Genomic DNA, 22551 nt, shown 5'->3' with positions numbered 1-22551 from the left:
CTATTTAGAATCTAACTGAGTTCCTATGAATGTAACTTTAGACGAGTCGGTGGGGTCGAGGGCGATTTGTTTCTTCTTGTTGGAGGTGATCTTTGTCGTCTTTTTGGACGGTAGGTCGTCGTCCCCCGTCTTGTGAGTCGAGGCTTCGCGTATTTGCTCCCGGGCGGCCTGCTCTTCAGCCTGTTGTGCGATTTCGTAGCTTTCCGCCTCGCAACTGAAGGCCTGCTTGATGTCGCTGTGCAGGGTGATGACGACATGTGATCCGGGCATCTTGACCATGAGGTAGGTGTAGTGCGGGACCGCCATGAACTTTGCCAGCGCGGGCCTGCCAATAATGGCATGGTACGCCGTTTCGAAGTCAGCGACTTTAAAGTAGATATTCTCCGTCCGGTAGTTATCCTTTGTTCCGAAGGTTACCGGAAGAGTGATCAGCCCAAGTGGTGTTGCCGACAGCCCAGGAATGACCCCGTGGAAGGGCGCATTGCTCGGGCGTAGCTCCGACCTCGGGATTTTCATGTCATCGAGCGTCTTGGTGAAGAGGATGTTGAGAGCGCTTCCTCCGTCAATGAGCACGCGTTTCAACTTGACGCTTTTGACGACTGGGGCTAGCACCAGTGGGTACCGCCCCGGGTGGGCCACTTGGTCATGGTGATTTGAGCGGTCGAACGTGAACGGAACTTCCGACCAACGTAGGTACTGGGGGACGTCCACCGTTGTGGTGTTTATCTCCCTTGATGCAAGCTTTTGCTTCCGCTTGGACTCGTATGCGAGCGGGCCACTGAAGATATGGTTTAGCTCAGTTTGCGGGTCTTGGAAGTCGTCGTCTTTCTTGTCGGCGGGCTTTGCCTTGCTTGGCCCGGCGGCCCACGACTGGCCTTTGGCTAGTTTCTCTGCATAATGACGCATGACAAAGCAGTCTTTGACCAAGTGGGAGGACTTCAGGTGGTAGGGGCACTTGCTGTTCATGACTTTGTCATAATCAGACATCTTGGGGTGCTGGATCGGCTGTCGATCTGCGACAGCGACCAGCTCCTCGAGCTTGCGTTTCCGTGAGTCCGAGTCCTTCTTGTGCTCCTTTTCCTTTCCTTTGCCAGACAGTTGTCCTTTCTCATCGTGCTTATCTCCCCGTGAGGCGGACACCGCATTGGCGGCCACTGCGTAGGAGTTAGCCATGTCGAAGAGATCTTTGATAGTCGGCTCTTTCTTGGTGAATTTAGCGATGAATGGCTCATCGCGTACTCTTTTCCGGAATACGGTGATGACCACGTCATCTTTTATGTCCGGGATGGAATTGCATACCTCTGAGAACCGTTTGATGTAGGTCCGCAGGGATTCACTTTTCCTTTGTTGGACTTGGTACAAATCGTACTTCGTCCTTGGCCTTTCATATGTGTCCTGGAAATTGGCGATGAACCAGTCGCGAAGCTCTGCCCATGAGTCAATAGAACGTTTGGGGAGCCCTGACAACCAATGCCCGACCGAATCGTCCAAGGCAACCGACACATAGTTGGTCATGGCTTTGGTGTCGCCTCCTGCGGCCTGGATGGCCATGGAGTATACCGTGAGCCATGCTTTCGGGTTGGTGGAGTCGTCGTACTTCTTAATGCCAGTGGGCTTGAAACCAGTCGGCCAAGTCAATTGACTTAAGTTCTTGGTGAAGGCCGGGACGCCGTCTGTCATGTCAGTGTCAGAGCTCTCGGGTGACCGATGCCTAGATGCCTGGCTATGACTTTGGTGGTCCCGGTCGTGGCGACGGTCCTCCCGGCGGGTGTGGCGTTGGTGTTCGAGCTTGCGGCGGAGGTCGGCGGAGTCCTCTTGATTGAGGCGCCGCTTCTCATCCCTGAGCTCTTAGCGTTGCCGATCCAGTCGGCGAATCTCATCGTCGATGCAGCGTTGCCTTTCGACGGAGTTTCTCTTCCGCGCCGAGTCAGGAGAGTGCCGGCGTGATCTGCTTTCGCTATGCGACCGGGACACAGTCGGTTGCCAGGAGACGTTCGCCCGAGACCTATGAGATCTGGACGACTAAGCCTTCGAACGAGCGGCTGGGGTACTTGTCGTGCATTGTAGGGAGTGCTGGATCGCAGTAATAGTTACCATGGCCTTCACCTTGTTTATGGTTTCTACCACAGGTAGATTTGGTTGTGGGAGCTCCTGGATGATGTCGCCGAGTAGGTCAGTGGCCGCACGGACGTTGTGTTGGGGCGTCTTGAAGATGTCATGCCCGTCGACTTGGGTTTGGAGCAGATCGCGCTGCATCTTCCGAGATTAGAGTCGCAGCGCGGCGTGAGATTGCGTCGCATGTCGTTCCCTTTCAATAATGTATTGTTCTGTTTCAATAGATTTATAACCTTTTTTCCTTGATTGCTTTGTTTGTCACCTAGAATCGGAGTCCGTCGACGCGCCGGTCTACTTTGAAGTTGTCGCAGAGATTCCCCAGGATTCTAAGCTAAGGCAAGTGGCATCCCAACCTTTAACATATGGCTCCTATATTTATAAATTCATCACTTTATTATTCAAACATGCATTGTATTTATGAAATGTATTTAATTTATTTATTTATCCGGCTTTTACCTATTATTCATCCATTCTTTACCTATTTTTTTATTCATGTTATACTAGGGGTAATTTGTTTAGAATTAGGTTTATGCTATGCTTAGCCTTGGTTAGCTCAACTAGCACACGGGTTGTCATTTAATTAATGTTAGACTTTGATAGCAGATGATTATGGCTAATTACCCGGTAAAAGTTAATGATAACTAAAATATTGCTTAATGATGGGCTGTGAGTGTATGGTTTTGAGAGTCGCACCCATGAAAATTAAGGAGCAGTTTGCAGGAAATCTAAAAGTAACTTAATGTTAATCACAGGCCACAATGGACAACCGTGGAATTTAGAATTTGTAGTATGGCTTCGAACTTTCGACGTAGCCAGGCAAGGTGACCTCTCTTCTTCCTCTCTTTTCAGCTTCCCGGCCGCGAGCGATAGTGGCCTGCAAGCTGAGGCGCGGACGGCGGTTGGCGGCGGGCAAGGGCATGGTCGGCGGCCGATGGCGGGCGACGGCCGAGGGCGCGGTCGACTCTGTTCCGGATGGGCGACATGGCCGTGCTCGTCGCCGCTCGCAAGGATGAGCAGCGGCCACTGCACATCCTCTGCCTCCCGTTCCTCATGACCTTTCTTCACATTTATTTCATTTTTTTGTAACCAGCACATAATGCTTTGCAGGCCTAACTCTGAAATTGACAATACTTATATAGGAAATCGCTGAACAAGATGGTGGCCGATATGAGATGGCTTTGGGATGCTTCAGGCTGTCTTACTGGTGTTTTCATCAAAATTTGTAGATAGTGCTGTTCCGGCTCGTCCGACAAGTTGATGTTATGCTATCCCACCTAGCCTTGAATCCCTGGAATTTGCGTGGTTTCTTGGATGTGATAAGATACCATTGGGATATTGAAACTGGATGGTATTAGCGGAACCTTGAGAAAATGGTACTGAAGCCCCTCTTTTGTTTTTCAGGATTCCTAGAGTTGTAGCAGTAACTTTCTGTGTCACACTAGCATCGTTGTTTGCTTCTTGGCATGGACCTACGATCATGGCAGCCTTCCAGATCTGCTGCCAGCTCTGGCTTTATATATATATATAATCTTTCTATATAAAAGTTATTTTTAAAACTATATTGATTCATTTTTAAGTTTGAAATATGCTAATGGCTCATCTCCTTTTGTAATTCCTTTTCGTTTCCCCTTCTCACATTCAGCCTAAAGAAGAATTTCCTGGTATCATCCCTACAGGTTTAACTATAATCGTATGTTAGGTTTGCACAAACGAAGGTTATAGAGTTGATATCAATTTACTACAAATGTAACCAATGTTTTTTTTGTGCTACCTGCCCGTAGTAGGACCCCACCTTTTTGGGCCTCGAACGCCTAGTTTAGTGCCTGTTACTTGCGGATCATCCAGAACAGCTAGATCATAATTTTAAAAAAAATATAACAGATGACATTGTTTTCTAAAAGAAATAAAAATGTTTCTGTCAAAGCTGACAAATATTAACAAAAACAAAGCAAATACACAAGATTATAACAATGAACTTTGGAATGGCATATAATATTGCATATTATAATATAATCATAGGTAAAGCAACACATATTTCATGCACATTACGTGAGTCTCCGAGCCCCATCTTTCCACTTATGTTTATACTTATTAGCTAAAATTTTAACTTTCAACCTTGACAAGCATCCTAACACTTCCACATAAGCATAAGAGACCAAGTAACCTTGACAACCATCCTAACACTACCACATGTAACTTCAGTCTCTTCTGAACCATTGATATTTGGAGTAAAACCAACGGTTTGCGTAACACAGCCAGATGGAACTGCATCATCCTGATTAACAATGGTCAATAGAAGCTTCTCTTTACGGTGGACGGCTATGACGCGTCGCGATAATTGGGCGTCGCGATTGGCGGCCCTCGCACCGCAAGTCCTGCCATCAAGAAGCATAAATATATCTTGGATGTTGGTGGTGCAGGCTGAGACCTCTCCATGGAAACATCCCTCGAGAACCTTGATTTCAACAGTAGCCTCCACTGCCTCCTTTTTGACAACTGCATATTTCATCTCCACAGTGCCGAGCTTTCCCTCAAGAGTGTCGTTTTCAACCTCCATTTTGATCCCACGTGTACTTAAGATGCCATCAATCCTAAGCGTTCCTCTGTTAAGTTCCTTTTTCTTCCCTCTTAATCGGTCATCTTTAATTCTGAGATCAACCTCAAAATTTATATCATCTATTAACACAAGTCCACGATTTGGGCCAGTCAAGATCAATGGATCATCCTGTGAATCAAGTAACATGCACGATGAGGTATTGTCATGTTACTTTGACTGCAACTTTAATAATAAATATAGGAACAAATTTCAGTAAAAACGTCATATAAAAACTATTGCCAAAGATGATACAAGCATAGGTCTACACCTACATCTTATGAATATCGTGATTGATCACTAACATGTGGACTTCTAGCTTCTATATCATATAACTTTTCAACAAGATATATGAAATACAACTTACGGACTAAAGATATTAGTCACATTGTACATGCAAACCAATTAAAGTCCTCATCAGCAAGGTTATAATACATTTTCCACATGTTAGATTTGACAGGTAATAGTGCACAAATACAGAATGAAAATCGATTGCAGATCAGAACAGTAAGACATCTAGATTCATACGAACATATGCAAGATGAAAGTAAATTTGATCGAAGTGAGCCCAAACAGATTACGTTATTCTTCGAAGAAAATTAAAATATTATTTTTTTAGTACCTTCGAGCTGATGAGTTGGCAATCATTTCTATTGCGGCGGAAGAGATAAATACACTTCCTATCAAGGCTGTCTCTAGCAATTACAGAGCCATAAACATTAACTGGGAAGCCTACATCTGAGCTTACTATCTTCACTGAAAGAATGTTTGCTGAGCTGCACTTCCGGAATGTTTCCTCGTGTTCAGAGTAGATTTTGTCAGTGTATCGCATTGGACCAAGAGGAGCTGCATTGCATAAGTTCAATGAACCAGGTTACAGCTTAACAAAAGTAAGGGAAGTGAAACAGTGCCAGTAGTTTGAATTGATAGTTATATGCAGGAATATGTGGGTTCAGCCTCAAATACGGCAGTTGCTGCATCAAGTGCCAAAGGCAATTGAGCCAGCAGTTTATGACACAAAAGTAAGTAATTGAGTCAGCATTTCATGAGACAACAATATTTAATGCAGGGATCATCCAAAGCAAAAAAAAAAGTGAAGAAATTTGACAACACGTGGCTTTCCTTAAATAGTTCCTTGTCCTTGGATAGGCTTGATTTTGGTATGGTATATCCATTTATCAAAAGCATAGATGCTCCTTCTATCCAAACATAGATACCAACTAATTTTTTCAAGATGGGCTATTTTTGCCTGTTCTTTCACTAAAACAGCTTCTTCGGAATATACTATGGAAGGCATAACAGTTTTTCATGAAGTGGTGCATGATGGTACTACTATTATTTCATTTCAAAGAATCACAACAGGGGAGACCCCTGTGGTTATATTTATGTGCATTTAACCTTGTAGCAGCAACTTCATACTTTTACATATAAGCTATCGTCCCACAGATGGTGGTAAAGGGCTTACCATTAAATCTTTTTTATATAACTCTAACAATCAATGTGGAATGTTCTGCTGATGAAAGCAAAAACTCCTGAACTGAGATTTTTTTTTCTTCAGCTGTGCTCATAGTTAGTATCCTAACTACAGATGCTTCAATTAGGAGATTTTTTTTTTCTCTCAGACAAATGGTTAGGCACATACGACCAACATATATAATTTGCGGCGAAGGTAATGTACATTTGTCTGGCGAAAAAACAAGCTAGCTTAGACTATTTATCTTGTTGGTCTATGTTTTTGCTAATGTCCTCGAGACAGGTAAAGCTGAACCTAGGCTATATTTGAGAGAGACTGGTAGGTATATATATTTAGGGAACATTTAATCTCTCAAGAGGACGTCACCTTGTTTCTCAGATACCATGAAAAGGGTTATGGACAGTTGTAACAAAAGACGGCAATGTTCATATAGCATACATATAGCACCCCACGAAATTCCAGACCTAAACTGGTGGAGCATTGACACCATATTTTTAATTGATATGCATATCGATTTTAAACTTGAAATTTGGTGGAGTGAGTAATAGATGCTACTGTACTATACATCGTGAAAGATGGTTAGTAATAGAAAATAAATTCATAATCATTCGAATTGTACTCCATCAAAGAGAAGAGAAAGAGATTGAAACACATGTTCATATAGGCTTAATTGTCCCCAATCCCAATCGATCGGGAATCTATAGGAAGGCAGTGGGAGCTTACATTCTTCGTTGAGGTCGAAGGTGAGCGGGTTGCCGAAGGAGTATCGGGTGAAGTAGAAAGTTCCCCTCTTGGGATCGTACTTCCTGATCCTCTTGAACAGGGCCTTCCTCGCCTTCTTCTCCTTGGCGCGCTGCTCCTGCTCCCGCGCGCGCTCCTCTTCCTGCAGCCGCCGCTTCTCTGCCGCCACAGCGGCCTCGGCCACGGCCTCAGCCTCGTCGTAGAAGAAGGGCTCCAGGCACCCACTTTCGTCCTCCTCGTCGTACTCCTCCCGCTCGGCCTGATCGGAAACGCCGCCGTCCAACCCCAGCACGCCGTCGGTGAAGAATAAAGACATCACGCGGCCAATTTCGTCGTCGTCGGCGGCCGCCGCCATGATTACACGCCCTAGCCTAGAACACAAGCCGATCAAGCCACAAAATAAATACTCTTCTCTTCTAGGGTTCGCGATCAGATAGTTTTTTAGTTTTGGAAGATGTGGCGGGCGGCGGAGCCGCGAAGGCCAGACCGAGACCGACGGGCTAGAGGAGAGGAGGCTGCAGGTGGCGGCGACCGGCGGGGGAGGTGGATGAGTGGATGAGGAAAGGAGAGGCCGAGGGTGAGGACGAGACGAGGAGGAGGCGGCGGCGGCGGCGGCGCAACAGACTGGAGGTGGCGTGGGGGACAGGGAGTTAGGGTTTGCTATTTTGGCCTGGCCTAGAGATGGCAACAGGAACCGATTTGTTTAGATGACTTTTTAGCCAGGTCACATGGAATATTTAGACACTACTAAATATAAACTAATAAAAATTAATTTCATAAATAAGAGCTAATCCGTAGGACGAATTTTTTAAACATAACTAATCCATAATTAGCCAATGTTTAATGTAGCATCATATAGGTTAATCATGGATTAATTAGGCTCATTAGATTCGTCTCGTGAATTAGTCCAACATTATGGATGAGTTTTATTAATAGTCTATATTTACTATTTATAATAAGTGTCCAAATATTCGATGTGACTAGGGACTAAAAATAAGTCCCTAGAAACAAACACCCCCTTATTAGTGGATGGGGATGATTGACATATATCAACATAGGGAATATAACGGTCTTGTCGATGATTGATGTCGGCAATAAACTTACAGGGTGGCTATCGGACTCGGAATTCGATGGTTAAGATGAAGAGGGAGACGGTTTACCCAGGTTCACGCTCTCGACGTGGCGAGATAATACCTTACTCCTGCTTGGTGACTCTATTGCGCAGATGAATCTCTGTTGCCCTCAAGAGGGCGCCCCGTCCCCCTTATATAGTGGGGGAGAGGCTACGGATATGATAGAGTCCTAATCTAACAAGACTAAGATTCATCCTAATTCGGTTACGGCTCGGGTCCGAAGTACACGTCGTGCAATCCGGTACGTACCAGACTCCTAACGGACACCATACAGATATATTATCCTTCCTATTCGGTACCCCATTGACCGTATGTATTCGTGTAGTCTCCGGATACCCCCGGTATAGGTATCCCATAGCAGCCCCCGGAGTCATCCAAAGTAGCGCAAGTCATCCATGCAGACTATTGATCATTAGGTGTATCCCTGTGCTATATGTTTGACACTATCCGAGTGCTTTTGAGGCGCTCGCCGAGTGCTTCCCGAGTGATCCCGAGTGCTCTATAATGATTGTAGAGGCTGTGGAAGGCTCCGATTGGAATAAGAGTTTAGGTGCATCGAAGATGCACCTAATAGGTGTAGCCCCGACTCTATACTTAAATGCGTAACAATTAAACATATAGTCATCTATGGACTGTTACCCATAAAGGCTTTCCGACTCGAGCCGCACTGTTCGTGGTGCTTCAGGACCCGAGCGGTTTGGAAATGATTTTGTGTCGTGTTTCCCCGGACATACCGCCTTTGGCTACATTCTGCCCGTGGGGTAGGTCACGCCGATTGGCCTAACCGTTACAACCGAGTAGTTAGTACCGAGTATATTCGGGTTTACTCAAAGTTTTGGCACAAGCTAAGAAGCGCAATTAAGTGCCATGGGCGATATCGACCTTCGCCTGCCCAAGTGCGGCCATGGACCCATAACATAGGCATACCATCGATTCCCGATTTGAAGGAAATTACGAATTTTATATCACTGTCTGGCGCGTCATAAAACTCGCAACGTTCCTTAAAAACAGCATGGTATCCGTTATACCGGCACCGAAAACTTCGGCCTACCAAGCTCACAGAGAGACATAACAATACTTAGTCCAGCAACAGAATTTTCTAGCCGTTAGGCCCATTGGCAGCCCATTTAAGCCTCATGTTACCTTGTCCGTTCATCTTCTTCTCCACTGCGCTAACCACTTTAGCCCCAATTCGCTCCGGTGATCCCCACGCCCACCAACCCTAGCCACCGTATCCACCGCCTCCACCGCTCGTCGTGCACACGCTCTCCTTCCCGTTCGCCCAAGGTCCCCGCAAATGGCCTCCTCAACCGATTCCAGGAAGGCACTGCCACTGCACGCCTGGCAAGCCTCCATCATCTCTGACGACAACCTTTCGGTGTTGTCGGGAGCGGGGCTGATCTAGAGCAAAGAGCTAGCGGAAGGCTGCGGCGCTAAAGGTGAGGCCTTTCCTAACCCCGACTCACGGGAGATAGTAGTCTTTGAGCCCTTTTTCGAACGTGGGTTTGGTCTGCCAGTTTCCTCCTTTTTCCGCGGCTTGTTGGATTACTATGAAATTGAGCTATATCATCTGAACCCTAATTCCATTCTTCAAATCGCAGTGTTTGTATACATTTGCGAAACTTTCCTTGGAATTCCCCCTCACTTCAACCTCTTCCGCCACCTCTTCGCTGTCAAGCCCCAGCCCAACCGGAATCATCCATCTGTGGTGGCCGGGCAGGCGTTCAGCTTCGTGAGGGAAGCAAGAAGGCTTGGTTCACCTTGCCGATGAGGACCTCTCTCAAAGGTTGGCACGCAGCCTGGTTTTATTGTTCCAACCTGGCCGACTCCCTTCCTCCCTTTGTCGGCCATGCCCCAGTAGCTCGGGAATCGTGGTCACTATTGCCGATGACTGAAGAAATGTCTCAAGTTAACTAGCTACTCAACTTGATCGAGAATCTGAAGACCGCCGGCCTGACCGGCGTTTGGGTGACAAGGCACTTCATTCGACGCCGGATCCTACCTCTAAAGGATCGGGTCCGATTCACCTTGGACTACACCGGGAGCGACGACCCGACTCGGGAGACTGCGGAGACACTACGGTCAGAGGACATCCGGTCACGAGCCCGCAGGCTATTCGCTCCGAACACCCTGATCCCGGCTAGTGCCACCGGTTTTCCATCGCCGTTTCACGCTGGAAACGCTCCACCCGCGGTGAGTCGAATCATGCCCTTGAAAACTTGTCTCCTGTTTTGGGAGATGTCTACCCTTGTTTCTGTATTCTTGTCCTAACCCCTAGTCGGGTTTCGCCCGTGCTAAAGAGGGGGTCGGAAGCCTCAGCCGATGAGCCTACTGCCAAGAGGGTGGCATTTAACGTTGACGTCGAGCCATCCGAAGCACCAGAGGACAACGACACTCCAACCCCGACTCGCTCTCCAAGCCCGCCTGCCCCGGGGCGCTTGAGGAAGCCGTTTTTCAAGACCGGATCAAGGTAATGCGACGTCGCCCGTAATCTGCTTGGGGTTTATCCTTGCTAAATCGCAACGCTTTCCAGGAAGTAGAGCAACATCGACCCCACTGCTCCGACGCCGATGGGTCTTGGGGAGATTCTGCCCTCGGGCCCGCCGACAGCCATTGCGCCGGTTGCCCCGAGCACGGCCCCCATGCCAGCGACTAACCCCGTTGTGGGGCCAATCACCGAAGCGACTCTTGCGATCGTCCTGGCCATCGCCTCGGCGCCAACCATGGGGCTGGGAACCGGTGTAGTGCTCCCGGTCGCAGGCAACGCGGGGCTAGATGCTGTCACGCCCGGAGTTTTATCCCAAGCCTAAAATCGTAAAAAGAAATTCGTAAACAACAATTGGCTTAATTAACTCAGGAAAAATCCCTCTAATAGGAATTAATTCAATTAAATCGAGGTTCCAAATCAATTAACTGGATTTAAATTCAAATTGCAGAAGTATAAAATTTGGCCACACAAATTAATTTAAAACTCGGCAAAAGTGGGGTTTTTCTTTTTCCCTCCTTTTTCCTTTCTTTTTCCCTTCCTTCTGAAATTGGGCCGAAGTCCAATTTTCCTCCCTCTTTCTTTTTCCTTTTTCTTTTTCTTTTCCTCCTTCCCGGGCCGGCCCCGCTGAGCCGGCCCAACTCCCCGCCGGCCGGCTGCTCCTCCCGCGCGCGCTTCGTCCCTCCCGCCGCCCGGCCCGCTCGCTCGCCCGCGCTCGCTGCGAAGCCGGCCTTCCGCCGCCTCCCTCCTCCGCCCGCGTGCGCCCCGCCTGGGCCGCTGCTCCGGCCCAACTCGCCGCGCCCGCACCCGCGAGTCCGCGCCGCCTCCCTCCTCCCCTCGCGCTACTGACAGGTGGGGCCCACCTGTCAGCGACCAGGTTTCGCTAGCGCCCGCGCCCGCGCAGCGCCGCGCCGGCCGAGTCCGCCTCCGCCCCGACACCTCCGGACGCCGCGCCACCGCTGCAACCACCGCCGCAACCGCCACCGCCGAGTTCGCCGCGTCGTCGACTCGGTCTCCACCGGCCGCTCCGCCCTAGCCGGCGCCACCACCTATAAAATCCTCGCGCCGCCGCCCCGCCGCCACTTTCCCCTCTCTGCCCGAAGCTCCCCTTCGTCGCCGTCAGCCGCCGATTTCCTCGTCGGTCGTCGGACGTTGCCGCCCACCCGCGTCATCACCTCCGCCTCGCCGTCGCCGACTTGCTACCGCCCCGGTCGTCGCCGGCGGGCATCTCCAGCGCCCGCGCATCCTCTCGCCACTCGGTCGCCGCCGCTCCCGACCTCGCCACCGCCACCCCAATCCCATCGCCCGGTCGTCGCCGTCGCGCCGTCGGACGTCATCACCTGTCCCGCCTCCTCGCCGACCTGTCGCCGTCGTTCCCGCCGCCGGTGAGCACCCGCATCCTCCTCCCCTCTCTCTCCCCCCGGCCGACCGCCGCCGAGTCGCGCGCCGTCGCCGGACGAGTGCGAAGCTCGCCCCTCCCGCCGGCCGCCGTGGTCGTCGTCGCCCCCGCGTCGCCGACGTCTGGCCGCCGTCGCTTGCACCAGCGCGTGCCCGCGCTCGCCGCTCGCCAGTCGCCGTCGCCGCTGTTCTGCCGGGTGCGCCCGTGCATCGCCGCCTCCGCCGCCGTCGCCGCGATGCGCCATCACCGCCTCCCCACCATACGCGCGGTAGCCGCCACCTCTAAATCCCCCTCTCCCCCGTGACGTCATCGCTGAGCTCCTCCGCCCGTCGCGCTACCAAGCTGACGCAGCCGCCACGCGCGTGCGTGCTCTTGTTGTTGTCGTAGTCCCTTCGCCGTCACTACCTTCTCCGTCGCCACCGTCCGTCCCGGTGTCGTCTCCCTCGCCTCACCATCGCCGACGCGACCCCGCCGTTGCCAGGGTGCACCCGCGTTCGCCGTGTCGTCGCTGTTTCCGCCCCGCGCCGTCGGCCGATGTCCTCCCCTCCGCGCCGCCCATCGGTCGTCGCCCTCCGTGCGCCGCCGCCCGCTGGTCGCCGCCCACCGTGCGCCACCGTCGCCATCTAGTCGCTGCCACCGGGGCCCGTTGCCGCCGACGCCGGCTGCCGCCCACCGCCGCCCACTCCCCGCGCCGTCGGCCGAGCTCTCCACCCCTCTCCTCTGCTCTGCCTCCCCTCTGGCTGGCAGGGCACACTAACCAGCCACCACCTCTCTCCGCCAGGTGGGGCCTGCTCCATCAGCTCCCTCCATCTCTCCCTTTCTCTCTCCCCCTGGGCCCCCTTGTCAGCCCCTCCCTCTCGATCGGGCCCGCGTGTCAGCCGCCCACTTCCCCTCTCTCCCACTGACAGGTGGTCCCCACCTGTCAGCCGTCAGCTCCTCTCTCCTCGCTGACGTCAGCAGCCCCATTAATTGCGCAATAAATCAATAAGGTTTTTCTGTTTAGTTTAAAAACCCAGAAAACTTCTAAAATTCATAAGTAATTCATCTAGTCTCCGTTTAGGTCCATTCAAGTTTCATTAAATTCATAAAATTGCCAAGAATCCATTAAAAATAGTTTCTTTCTCTGTTTCAGTAGTTCTATAGCCTGTTTTGTTGGTTTTGCCTTGTTTGTCGTAGGTTTTGACCCCGTCGAAGCGCCGTTCGTTCTCGAAGTCGTCGCCGAAGTTCCTCGTGGGTCTAAGCAAGGCAAGTGGCACCCTTCTTTGATCATATTGAACCTATGTTTATAAAATCCCCCGCTTTTACATTCAAACATGCATTGTTTTATGCTAATCTATTTATTGTATTTATCTATTGGGCAATTACCAATATATCCGTTGATCCCCATTTATTATTGTCATCTAGGGTTAATTTGACTAGACTTAGGGTTAGGCAATGCTTAGCCATGCTTAGTTCAACTAGCTCACCAATTCTTATTTGATTATTGATTAAACTTTGATAGACCTTTAATGGTTGTAATCATTATTAATATCCCGTTGAGGATTAATACAACTAAAATATTGCTTATGGTGGGCTGTGGGTGCATGGTTTTGAGAGTCGCACCCATGGCAATTAAGGACCGGTTCTCAGGAAACCCTGAAGGTCTTACACGTACTAACCACAAGCCAGAATGGGCAACGGTGAGACTCGTAATCTAGCTTGTCCCTATTCGACGTACCTAGGCAAGGGTAGGCGTGATGGAGTATGGACGAGCAATCGTGGTGTAACGAAAGCTTCTCCTGCTTCCAGATCTACCAAGGCACAAGAGGGGACTGCCCGACTTGGTGTAAAGGAGGGGGTGAAACCTGAAGTGTGGTGCGATTGTCTAGGGAGGGTTAGGTGAAAGGTCTTATCATGGTTTCCGTACTGAGGTATCGTGGTGATACGTTGGGACATGGTAACATGCTTGGCAGCCATGTCTTGTGGGTAAAGTTGTACACCTCTGCAGAGTAAAACTATTCGAATAGCCGTGCCCGCGGTTATTGGGCGAACTGACAGATTCACTGGGATTAGTTGAACCTCTGTAATAATTTTATTAATCTTGGAACTGGTTTGACCCTGCGCAATGTGGTGTAACGTTGGCAGTGGTTTGGGTCTGTCGCAGCGTGGTTTAACGTTGGGCAGAGGGTTGACCCTGTCGCTACGTGGTGTAACGTTCGACAGTGGTTTGGGCCTGTTGCAACGTGGTGTAACGTTGGACAGTGGATGATTATTTTAATTGTTACTTTACTTTTATTTCAGTCTAATTTGTCCACTGTTTTGCTAAATTACTGCAGCTTTGTGCAATTTAACCTTAGCCTATCCTTGATACCCTGTTGCATTCATTATTCTTCATCTCTTGGGTGTTACTTGTTGAGTACGGTGGTTTGTACTCAGCCTTGCTTACTTTTTCCCCCACTAGAGCAAGTGCCAGAGCCTGTGTCAGAAGAAGGTTGTTCCGAAGGTTGAAGTAAGGTTCAGTCCGCCGTCGAGAGTGCCTGTGGTGTGGAGCCGTCTTCGCCAGCGGAAGCTGAAGATTAGATGGTTTAGTTTGTTTTCTTTTTCCGCTGCATTTCGATAGATAATTGTTTCTTATTTGTTTTTAAGTCGTGGAACTGTGTATTAATTTGTCATAGTGTGTACTCGGGCTGATGCCTGGACCGAGATTTAATACATGCTATTGTTCAGAAATTTGGTGTAAATTTCTGGGCGTGACAGATGCTAAGGCAGCCGCTTCATCGATCGTAGCGACGACCCTGAGGGCGGCCCCACCAAGGGCCCTAGAAAGCCGCACTGAGCAAGTCAAGGTCGGCCTGTCGGACGACTCTAATGACATCGCCAAGATCAAGCGATACATCTAGAAGTCAGTCAGGCTTATGAAGGTACGTTTTCTGGTTGTTACCCCATGCGCATGACTTCCTTAACTCACGTCATAGTGCTCAGGGAATCGAGGCGCGATCCAAGGCGAAGTCGGAAGCCCTTTGCTCGCTGGACCCGCAGCTCGAGAACATGGATGCCCTACGCCGAGATCGCGATGAGATCTTGGAGCGTGCCAAAGCTATGGAGAGCCGCCTGCATGGTGAGATAGCTGGCCTTCGCGTGGAGCAAGTGTCAAGTACCGCCCGAATCAAAGGTGCGACGATTTGATTTTGGTTGTCACTTTCACTTCGTAATTAATCATTGTCTTCTTTTGCTAGATCAAGACGTAGCCTTGGGAGAGCTGAAGAAAGCAAACACTGGGCTACAAGCCGAGTGTGCCAAGCTGGTGGTGGTGAAGGCCGAGCTTGAAGCCGAGCGCTCCCAGCTGTCGGCCTCGAAGGCTGTGCTGGAAGCCGAATGCGCTCGACTTAAGAAAGCTAAGGACACCGCTGTTGCCGAGCTCAGGGGTAAGTTCTTTTTTACCCCATCCTTCATTCTTCCCCTCCGTATGTTCACTGACTCGTACCCTACTAGCAGAGACACAGTCCCGGGTGAAATCCATGGTGGAGGCTGCCGAGGCCAGGACTCAGGAAGCTGAGCTAGCTTGGGACCGGCTCATCACGGTTGCCCTCAACATACTCAGGGCGACGCCGCTGTTAGCGTAGGGATCTTCGTCGATCAGCATAGACGGCGTGGTCCAACAGCTTGAGAAGATGCCTGCGGCTCATGGCGCCGAGTTGCGGGAGATGGCGAAGTTGGCGTCTGGCCATGCCCTCGCCATTGTGAAGTCGCTGTACCCCCGAGTGGAGCTTGATGCCATCTGCGACGGGTTTGCCGCTGACTGCGACGAGGAGACGACGATGAAGTACGTGAACGAAGCGCAGAAGGCCACCGAGTCGGTCGCAGATGACCTTGACCTGTAAAGGAGTAGGAGAACTTGTAGTAGTTAACTGTGTTCAGGCCAAACGATTGTAATGTGGTTTTATTTAATCTATTTGCTTTAGAGTCTTTGTTGTGGTGTGTCTCGTCGTCATGTGAAGAGTTATTCTCTCGGTGTGTGCCTGTCCCAGCAGCCCCCGGGCGGACTTAGCCAGTGCAGAGCTTAGCGTAGTGCTACCCGGTTTAGTGGTGAGCGAGGTGTGGCCGAGCGAATGTGCCACTGCATCCAGACTTCGATTTAACCGACAGTTAGAGAACTCGTAGGCAGCAGATTTTATTAAAAAGAACCCGAAGGTGGAGTACATTGTAGCCCCCGACTGGTCTACCGAGTGGGGACCACTCGGCGATGGCAGTCGAAGGTGAAAGAGAAAAATTACATTGTACCTCCTGTCGGTAGGCATGCATGTTTTCGTCAACACAGGTCCATTCGTTCATGACCTGGTTGACTACTAGCTGAGAATCCCCACGAACGAGCAGTTGCCTAATCCCGAGGGATATTGCCAACCGCAGCCCGTGGAGGAGCGCTTTGTACCCGGCTACGTTGTGCGAGGCCGGGAAGTGGATTTGGAGTACGTACTTGAACTTCTCGCTGTTAGGCGATATAAGCACCACTCCTGCCCCAGCCCTCGACATGCGTAAGGAGCCATCGAAGTGCATTGTCCAGTGGGGCAACTCTTTTGGCGCGGTTTCCCGTTGTACGTCGATCCACTCGGCCACGAAGTCGGTGAGTGCTTGTGACTTGATCGCGGTGCGGGGCTTGAAGGTGATGTCGTTTGGCATCATAACTAGTGCCCGCTTTGCGATGCGGCCTTGCACCTCCTTGTTGTGTATGATGTCGCCGAGTGGATAGGACGTGACAACTGAAACCTGGTGGGCTTGGAAGTAATGAACGAGCTTCCTTACCGTGATCAGGACGCCGTAGAGCAGTTTCTGGACTTGGGGATACTTTAACTTGGACTCCCCGAGTACTTCGCTGACGAAGTACACTGGCCGCTGGACCGATTGGGCATGCCCATCTTCCTCCCGCTCGACCACGAGGACCGTGGCTGAGACGTAGAGTAGGAGTGGCTCGCTTGGGTAGGGTGAAGCCAGGACGGGGAAGAGGTCAAGTATTTCTTGAAGTCCTCGAAGGCTTCTTGTGCTTCCAGGGTCCATGTGAAATGGTCGGTCTTCTTCAATAGCTTGAAGAAGGGCGTCCCTCGTAGGCCGAGCCGTGAAATGAATCGGCTAAGGGCCGCCATATATCCGGCCAGCTTCTGGACGTGCCGGAGCTCGCTGGGAGGCTTCATGTTGAGTATGGCCTGGACTTTCTCCAGGTTTGGCTCGATGCCCCACCGAGGAGACGACGAAACCAAGGAGCATGCCGAAGGGGACGCCAAACACACACTTCTCGGGATTATGTTTCATCTTGTATCGTCGGAGGTTATTGAAGGTTTCCCCTAGGTCATCTAGTAGGTCATCCTTCTTCCTCGACTTGACGACCACGTTGTCGACGTATGCTTCTACATTTCGCCCGATCTAGTCGTGGAGGCAACCCTGGATCGTTTGCTGTTAGGTTGCCCCTACGTTTTTCAGACCGAACAACATCGTGATATAGCAGTTCGTGCCGAATGGTGTGATGAAGGTGGTTTTCATCTGATTAGCCTGTCTTAGGCTGATCTGATGTTAGCCGGAGTAGCAATCGAGGAAGCTGAGTAATGCACAGCCAGCCGTCGAGTCTACGACTTGGTCGATGCACGGCAGACCAAACGGATCCTTAGGGCATGCCTTGTTAAGGTCCATATAATCCACACACATCCGCCATTTGTTGTTTTTCTTTTTGACCAAGACGGGGTTGACCAACTAGTCGGGGTATTTGACTTCTTTGACGAAGCCAGCCACGAGCAGGTTGGTCAACTCCTTCTTAATCGCGTCTTCCTATCTTGTGTGAAGCGGCGAAGGCGCTGCTTAACTGGCCTAGCATCGTCTTTTACATTCAAGGAGTGCTCAATCATTTCCCTAGGGACTTCCGACATATCAGACGGTTTCCAAGCAAAGATATCTTTATTATTTCGGAGGAAAGTGATGAGCGCGAGTTCCTATTTAGAATCTAACTGAGTTCCTATGAATGTAACTTTAGACGAGTCGGTGGGGTCGAGGGCGATTTGTTTCTTCTTGTTGGAGGTGATCTTTGTCGTCTTTTTGGACGGTAGGTCGTCGTCCCCCGTCTTGTGAGTCGAGGCTTCGCGTATTTGCTCCCGGGCGGCCTGCTCTTCAGCCTGTTGTGCGATTTCGTAGCTTTCCGCCTCGCAACTGAAGGCCTGCTTGATGTCGCTGTGCAGGGTGATGACGACATGTGATCCGGGCATCTTGACCATGAGGTAGGTGTAGTGCGGGACCGCCATGAACTTTGCCAGCGCGGGCCTGCCAATAATGGCATGGTACGCCGTTTCGAAGTCAGCGACTTTAAAGTAGATATTCTCCGTCCGGTAGTTATCCTTTGTTCCGAAGGTTACCGGAAGAGTGATCAGCCCAAGTGGTGTTGCCGACAGCCCAGGAATGACCCCGTGGAAGGGCGCATTGCTCGGGCGTAGCTCCGACCTCGGGATTTTCATGTCATCGAGCGTCTTGGTGAAGAGGATGTTGAGAGCGCTTCCTCCGTCAATGAGCACGCGTTTCAACTTGACGCTTTTGACGACTGGGGCTAGCACCAGTGGGTACCGCCCCGGGTGGGCCACTTGGTCATGGTGATTTGAGCGGTCGAACGTGAACGGAACTTCCGACCAACGTAGGTACTGGGGGACGTCCACCGTTGTGGTGTTTATCTCCCTTGATGCAAGCTTTTGCTTCCGCTTGGACTCGTATGCGAGCGGGCCACTGAAGATATGGTTTAGCTCAGTTTGCGGGTCTTGGAAGTCGTCGTCTTTCTTGTCGGCGGGCTTTGCCTTGCTTGGCCCGGCGGCCCACGACTGGCCTTTGGCTAGTTTCTCTGCATAATGACGCATGACAAAGCAGTCTTTGACCAAGTGGGAGGACTTCAGGTGGTAGGGGCACTTGCTGTTCATGACTTTGTCATAATCAGACATCTTGGGGTGCTGGATCGGCTGTCGATCTGCGACAGCGACCAGCTCCTCGAGCTTGCGTTTCCGTGAGTCCGAGTCCTTCTTGTGCTCCTTTTCCTTTCCTTTGCCAGACAGTTGTCCTTTCTCATCGTGCTTATCTCCCCGTGAGGCGGACACCGCATTGGCGGCCACTGCGTAGGAGTTAGCCATGTCGAAGAGATCTTTGATAGTCGGCTCTTTCTTGGTGAATTTAGCGATGAATGGCTCATCGCGTACTCTTTTCCGGAATACGGTGATGACCACGTCATCTTTTATGTCCGGGATGGAATTGCATACCTCTGAGAACCGTTTGATGTAGGTCCGCAGGGATTCACTTTTCCTTTGTTGGACTTGGTACAAATCGTACTTCGTCCTTGGCCTTTCATATGTGTCCTGGAAATTGGCGATGAACCAGTCGCGAAGCTCTGCCCATGAGTCAATAGAACGTTTGGGGAGCCCTGACAACCAATGCCCGACCGAATCGTCCAAGGCAACCGACACATAGTTGGTCATGGCTTTGGTGTCGCCTCCTGCGGCCTGGATGGCCATGGAGTATACCGTGAGCCATGCTTTCGGGTTGGTGGAGTCGTCGTACTTCTTAATGCCAGTGGGCTTGAAACCAGTCGGCCAAGTCAATTGACTTAAGTTCTTGGTGAAGGCCGGGACGCCGTCTGTCATGTCAGTGTCAGAGCTCTCGGGTGACCGATGCCTAGATGCCTGGCTATGACTTTGGTGGTCCCGGTCGTGGCGACGGTCCTCCCGGCGGGTGTGGCGTTGGTGTTCGAGCTTGCGGCGGAGGTCGGCGGAGTCCTCTTGATTGAGGCGCCGCTTCTCATCCCTGAGCTCTTAGCGTTGCCGATCCAGTCGGCGAATCTCATCGTCGATGCAGCGTTGCCTTTCGACGGAGTTTCTCTTCCGCGCCGAGTCAGGAGAGTGCCGGCGTGATCTGCTTTCGCTATGCGACCGGGACACAGTCGGTTGCCAGGAGACGTTCGCCCGAGACCTATGAGATCTGGACGACTAAGCCTTCGAACGAGCGGCTGGGGTACTTGTCGTGCATTGTAGGGAGTGTACGACACTTTCGCCCATACAATGCTTCAAAAGGTGCCATCTGCAGACTGGCTTGATAGCTGTTGTTGTATGAGAACTCTGCATACGGTAGGTTCTTATCCCAAGTTCCACCAAAGTCGAGAGTGCAAGCTCTGAGCATATCTTCAAGAATCTGATTTACCCTCTCTGTCTAACCATCTGTCTGTGGGTGGTAAGCCGTATTGAAGTTCAGTCGGGTTCCCAATTCTTCCTGTAGCTTCTGCCAAAACTTTGAAGTAAACTGGCTTCCACGGTCAGAAACGATCTTCTTTGGTACTCCATGTAAACACATGATCCTAGCCAAGTAAATCTCGGCTAATCTTTTCCCTGAGTAGGTAGTGTGAACTGGTATGAAATGAGCGACCTTCGCCAGTCGATCGACAATTACCCAAATCGAGTCATGACCAGCAGCAGTCCTTGGTAAACCAGTGATGAAATCCATCCCGATTTCTTCCCATTTCCATTCTGGAATCTGGAGAGGTTGCAATTGTCCTGCTGGCCTTTGGTGTTCTGCTTTGACTCGTTGACAAACATCGCACAAGGCGACGTATTCTGCAATCTCTCTCTTCATACTAACCCACCAAAACTTTTCTTTGAGGTCCTGATACATCTTAGTACTCCCAGGGTGAATAGAGTACTGGGTTTGATGAGCTTCTTGGAGTATCAACTCCTTCAACTCCTTGTTATCTGGTACGCACAACCTGTTTCCCATCCAGATTGTTCCATGTTCATCTTCTGAAAAATCTCGAGCTTTACCAACTCGCATATTTTTCTTCAGCTCGGCTATCTCCGGATCATTTGCTTGGGATTGGCGAACTTGATCCACCAAAGTGGGCTGTGCTTCTAGAGCTGCCACAAAACCTTCTTCGACTAAACCCAAATTTAGTCGTTCAAACTCCTGTTGTAACTGCTCACAAACTTCCGTTGACACTGTAGCATTGCAGTAATTCTTCCGGCTCAAAGCATCTGCAACTACATTTGCTTTGCCTGGATGGTAATGGATACTTAGATCATAGTCCTTGATCAATTCCAACCATCTTCGCTGACGGAGGTTCAAATCTGGTTGTGTAAAGATATACTTTAAACTCTTATGATCCGTATACACTTCACACTTGTTACCGATCAAATAGTGTCGCCAAATCTTTAGGGCATGCACGACAGCTGCTAATTCCAAATCGTGAGTCGGGTAGTTACCCTCATGTGGTCTCAACTGACGAGAGGCGTAAGCAACCACCTTTCCTTCTTGCATTAGCACACATCCCAGTCCTGTTTTGTATGCGTCACAGTAAACCTGGAAGTCCTTCGTTTGATCCGGCAAAACCAACACGGGTGCCGAAGCCAACCTTTGCTTGAGCTCTTCAAAACTCCTATCGCACTCACTTGACCACTTGAACTTCTCTTCCTTTTTCAACAACTGTGTCATTGGCTTGGCTATCTTCGAGAAATTCTCAATGAACCGGCGGTAATAGCCCGCAAGTCCTAAGAAACTCCTGATTTGGGAAACCGTCTTAGGCGGGGTCCACTTGATCACTGACTCCACGTTACTGGGCTCCACTGCTACACCTTGGGCATTGATCACATGGCCAAGGAACTTCACTTCGTGCAGCCAAAAATCACACTTGCTGAACTTGGCATACAACTGGTGTTCCCTTAGCTTCTCTAGCACAATCCGCAAATGTTGCTCGTGCTCTTTTTCTGACTTGGAGTAGATAAGAATGTCATCAATGAAGACAACCACAAACTTATCCAGGTATTCCATGAACACCTTATTCATGAGATTCATGAAAAATGCCGGGGCATTAGTAAGTCCAAACGACATTACCGTACACTCATACAAGCCATAGCGAGTAGTGAATGCCGTCTTAGGGATATCTTCTTCCCGAATTCTCAACTGGTGATACCCTGATCTCAAATCGATCTTGGAGAAAACTTTGGCTCCCTTCAACTGATCAAACAGATCATCAATCCTTGGCAGAGGATACTTATTCTTGATGGTAACATCGTTCAACGCACGATAGTCCACACACATTCTCTTAGTTTTGTCCTTCTTCTCAACAAAAATAACCGGGACACCCCAAGGCGAGGTACTCGATCGGATATAACCTTTCTGAATCTGTTCATCCACTTGCTTCTTCACTTCTGCCATCTCATTGGCGGCCATCCTGTAGGGTCTCTTATAGATCGGTGCGGTTCCTGGTACCAAATCGATACGGAACTCGATCTCTCTTTCTGGCGGCATTGTTGTGAGATCATCTGGGAACACCTCCGGATACTCACAAACCACTGGTATGTCTTCCAACTTCTTTGGGTCTTTGACTTTTTCCGAGGGCTGCTCTTCGGCTTCCATCTGATTCAAACAAGTCCTGGTTGTCACTGACTCCAGCGACTGATAAGTCACGACTTTACCTTCTTCACTGGTCAAGGTGATTGTACGCTTGGCACAATCAATCACTCCTTGATGCTTGGTAAGCCAGTCCATTTCCAAAATGACATCTAGGTCTTTAGATTCGAGAAGGATGAGATTGGCTAGAAAGGGTGTCCCTTGGATTTCTATGGGCACGTCAGG

At 50.2% G+C, this 22551-nt stretch overlaps 3 protein-coding genes across 4 annotated transcripts; all 3 read right to left on the bottom strand.

Moving 5' to 3' along the window:
• LOC121053482 lies at positions 1–1680 on the bottom strand. The gene has a single exon (XM_040520444.1). The coding sequence runs from the start codon at positions 1678–1680 to the stop codon at positions 1–3; it is 1680 nt and encodes a 559-aa protein (XP_040376378.1).
• Positions 1681–4091: 2411 nt separating this feature from the next.
• On the bottom strand, positions 4092–7339 carry LOC121053566. 2 transcript variants are annotated; one of them, XM_040521075.1, is made up of 3 exons: positions 6906–7339; positions 5445–5554; positions 4092–4840 (listed from the first exon to the last, which is right to left on the bottom strand). In XM_040521075.1, exons 1-3 carry the CDS (start codon positions 7276–7278, stop codon positions 4244–4246), a joined length of 1080 nt encoding a protein of 359 aa, XP_040377009.1. In that variant the 5' UTR covers positions 7279–7339; the 3' UTR covers positions 4092–4243. The 2 variants fall into 2 exon arrangements, with proteins under 2 accessions (XP_040377009.1, XP_040377010.1); XM_040521076.1 differs by having other exon boundaries at positions 5457–5554.
• Positions 7340–17894: 10555 nt separating this feature from the next.
• Positions 17895–19574, bottom strand: LOC121053481. The gene has a single exon (XM_040520443.1). It carries the CDS (start codon positions 19572–19574, stop codon positions 17895–17897), a length of 1680 nt encoding a protein of 559 aa, XP_040376377.1.
• Positions 19575–22551: the final 2977 nt, after the last annotated feature.

The sequence above is a fragment of the Oryza brachyantha genome, chromosome 2 (assembly GCF_000231095.2).
Source record: "Oryza brachyantha chromosome 2, ObraRS2, whole genome shotgun sequence".
Classification (NCBI taxonomy): Eukaryota; Viridiplantae; Streptophyta; class Magnoliopsida; order Poales; family Poaceae; genus Oryza; species Oryza brachyantha.
Note: the sequence above shows the minus strand (reverse complement) of the source record. Positions and strands in the feature narration are given on the sequence as shown.

Coding starts and splice junctions, on each gene's coding strand:
- LOC121053482 (XM_040520444.1), bottom strand. CDS start 1,680: ATGACAGACGGCGTCCCGGCCTTCACCAAGAACTTAAGTCAATTGACT.
- LOC121053566 (XM_040521075.1), bottom strand. CDS start 7,278: ATGGCGGCGGCCGCCGACGACGACGAAATTGGCCGCGTGATGTCTTTA. Junction 5,555..6,905: donor CTTCGACCTCAACGAAGAAT/GTAAGCTCCCAC, acceptor TATGCAATGCAG/CTCCTCTTGGTCCAATGCGA. Junction 4,841..5,444: donor TGAAGATAGTAAGCTCAGAT/GTAGGCTTCCCA, acceptor CTTGATTCACAG/GATGATCCATTGATCTTGAC.
- LOC121053481 (XM_040520443.1), bottom strand. CDS start 19,574: ATGACAGACGGCGTCCCGGCCTTCACCAAGAACTTAAGTCAATTGACT.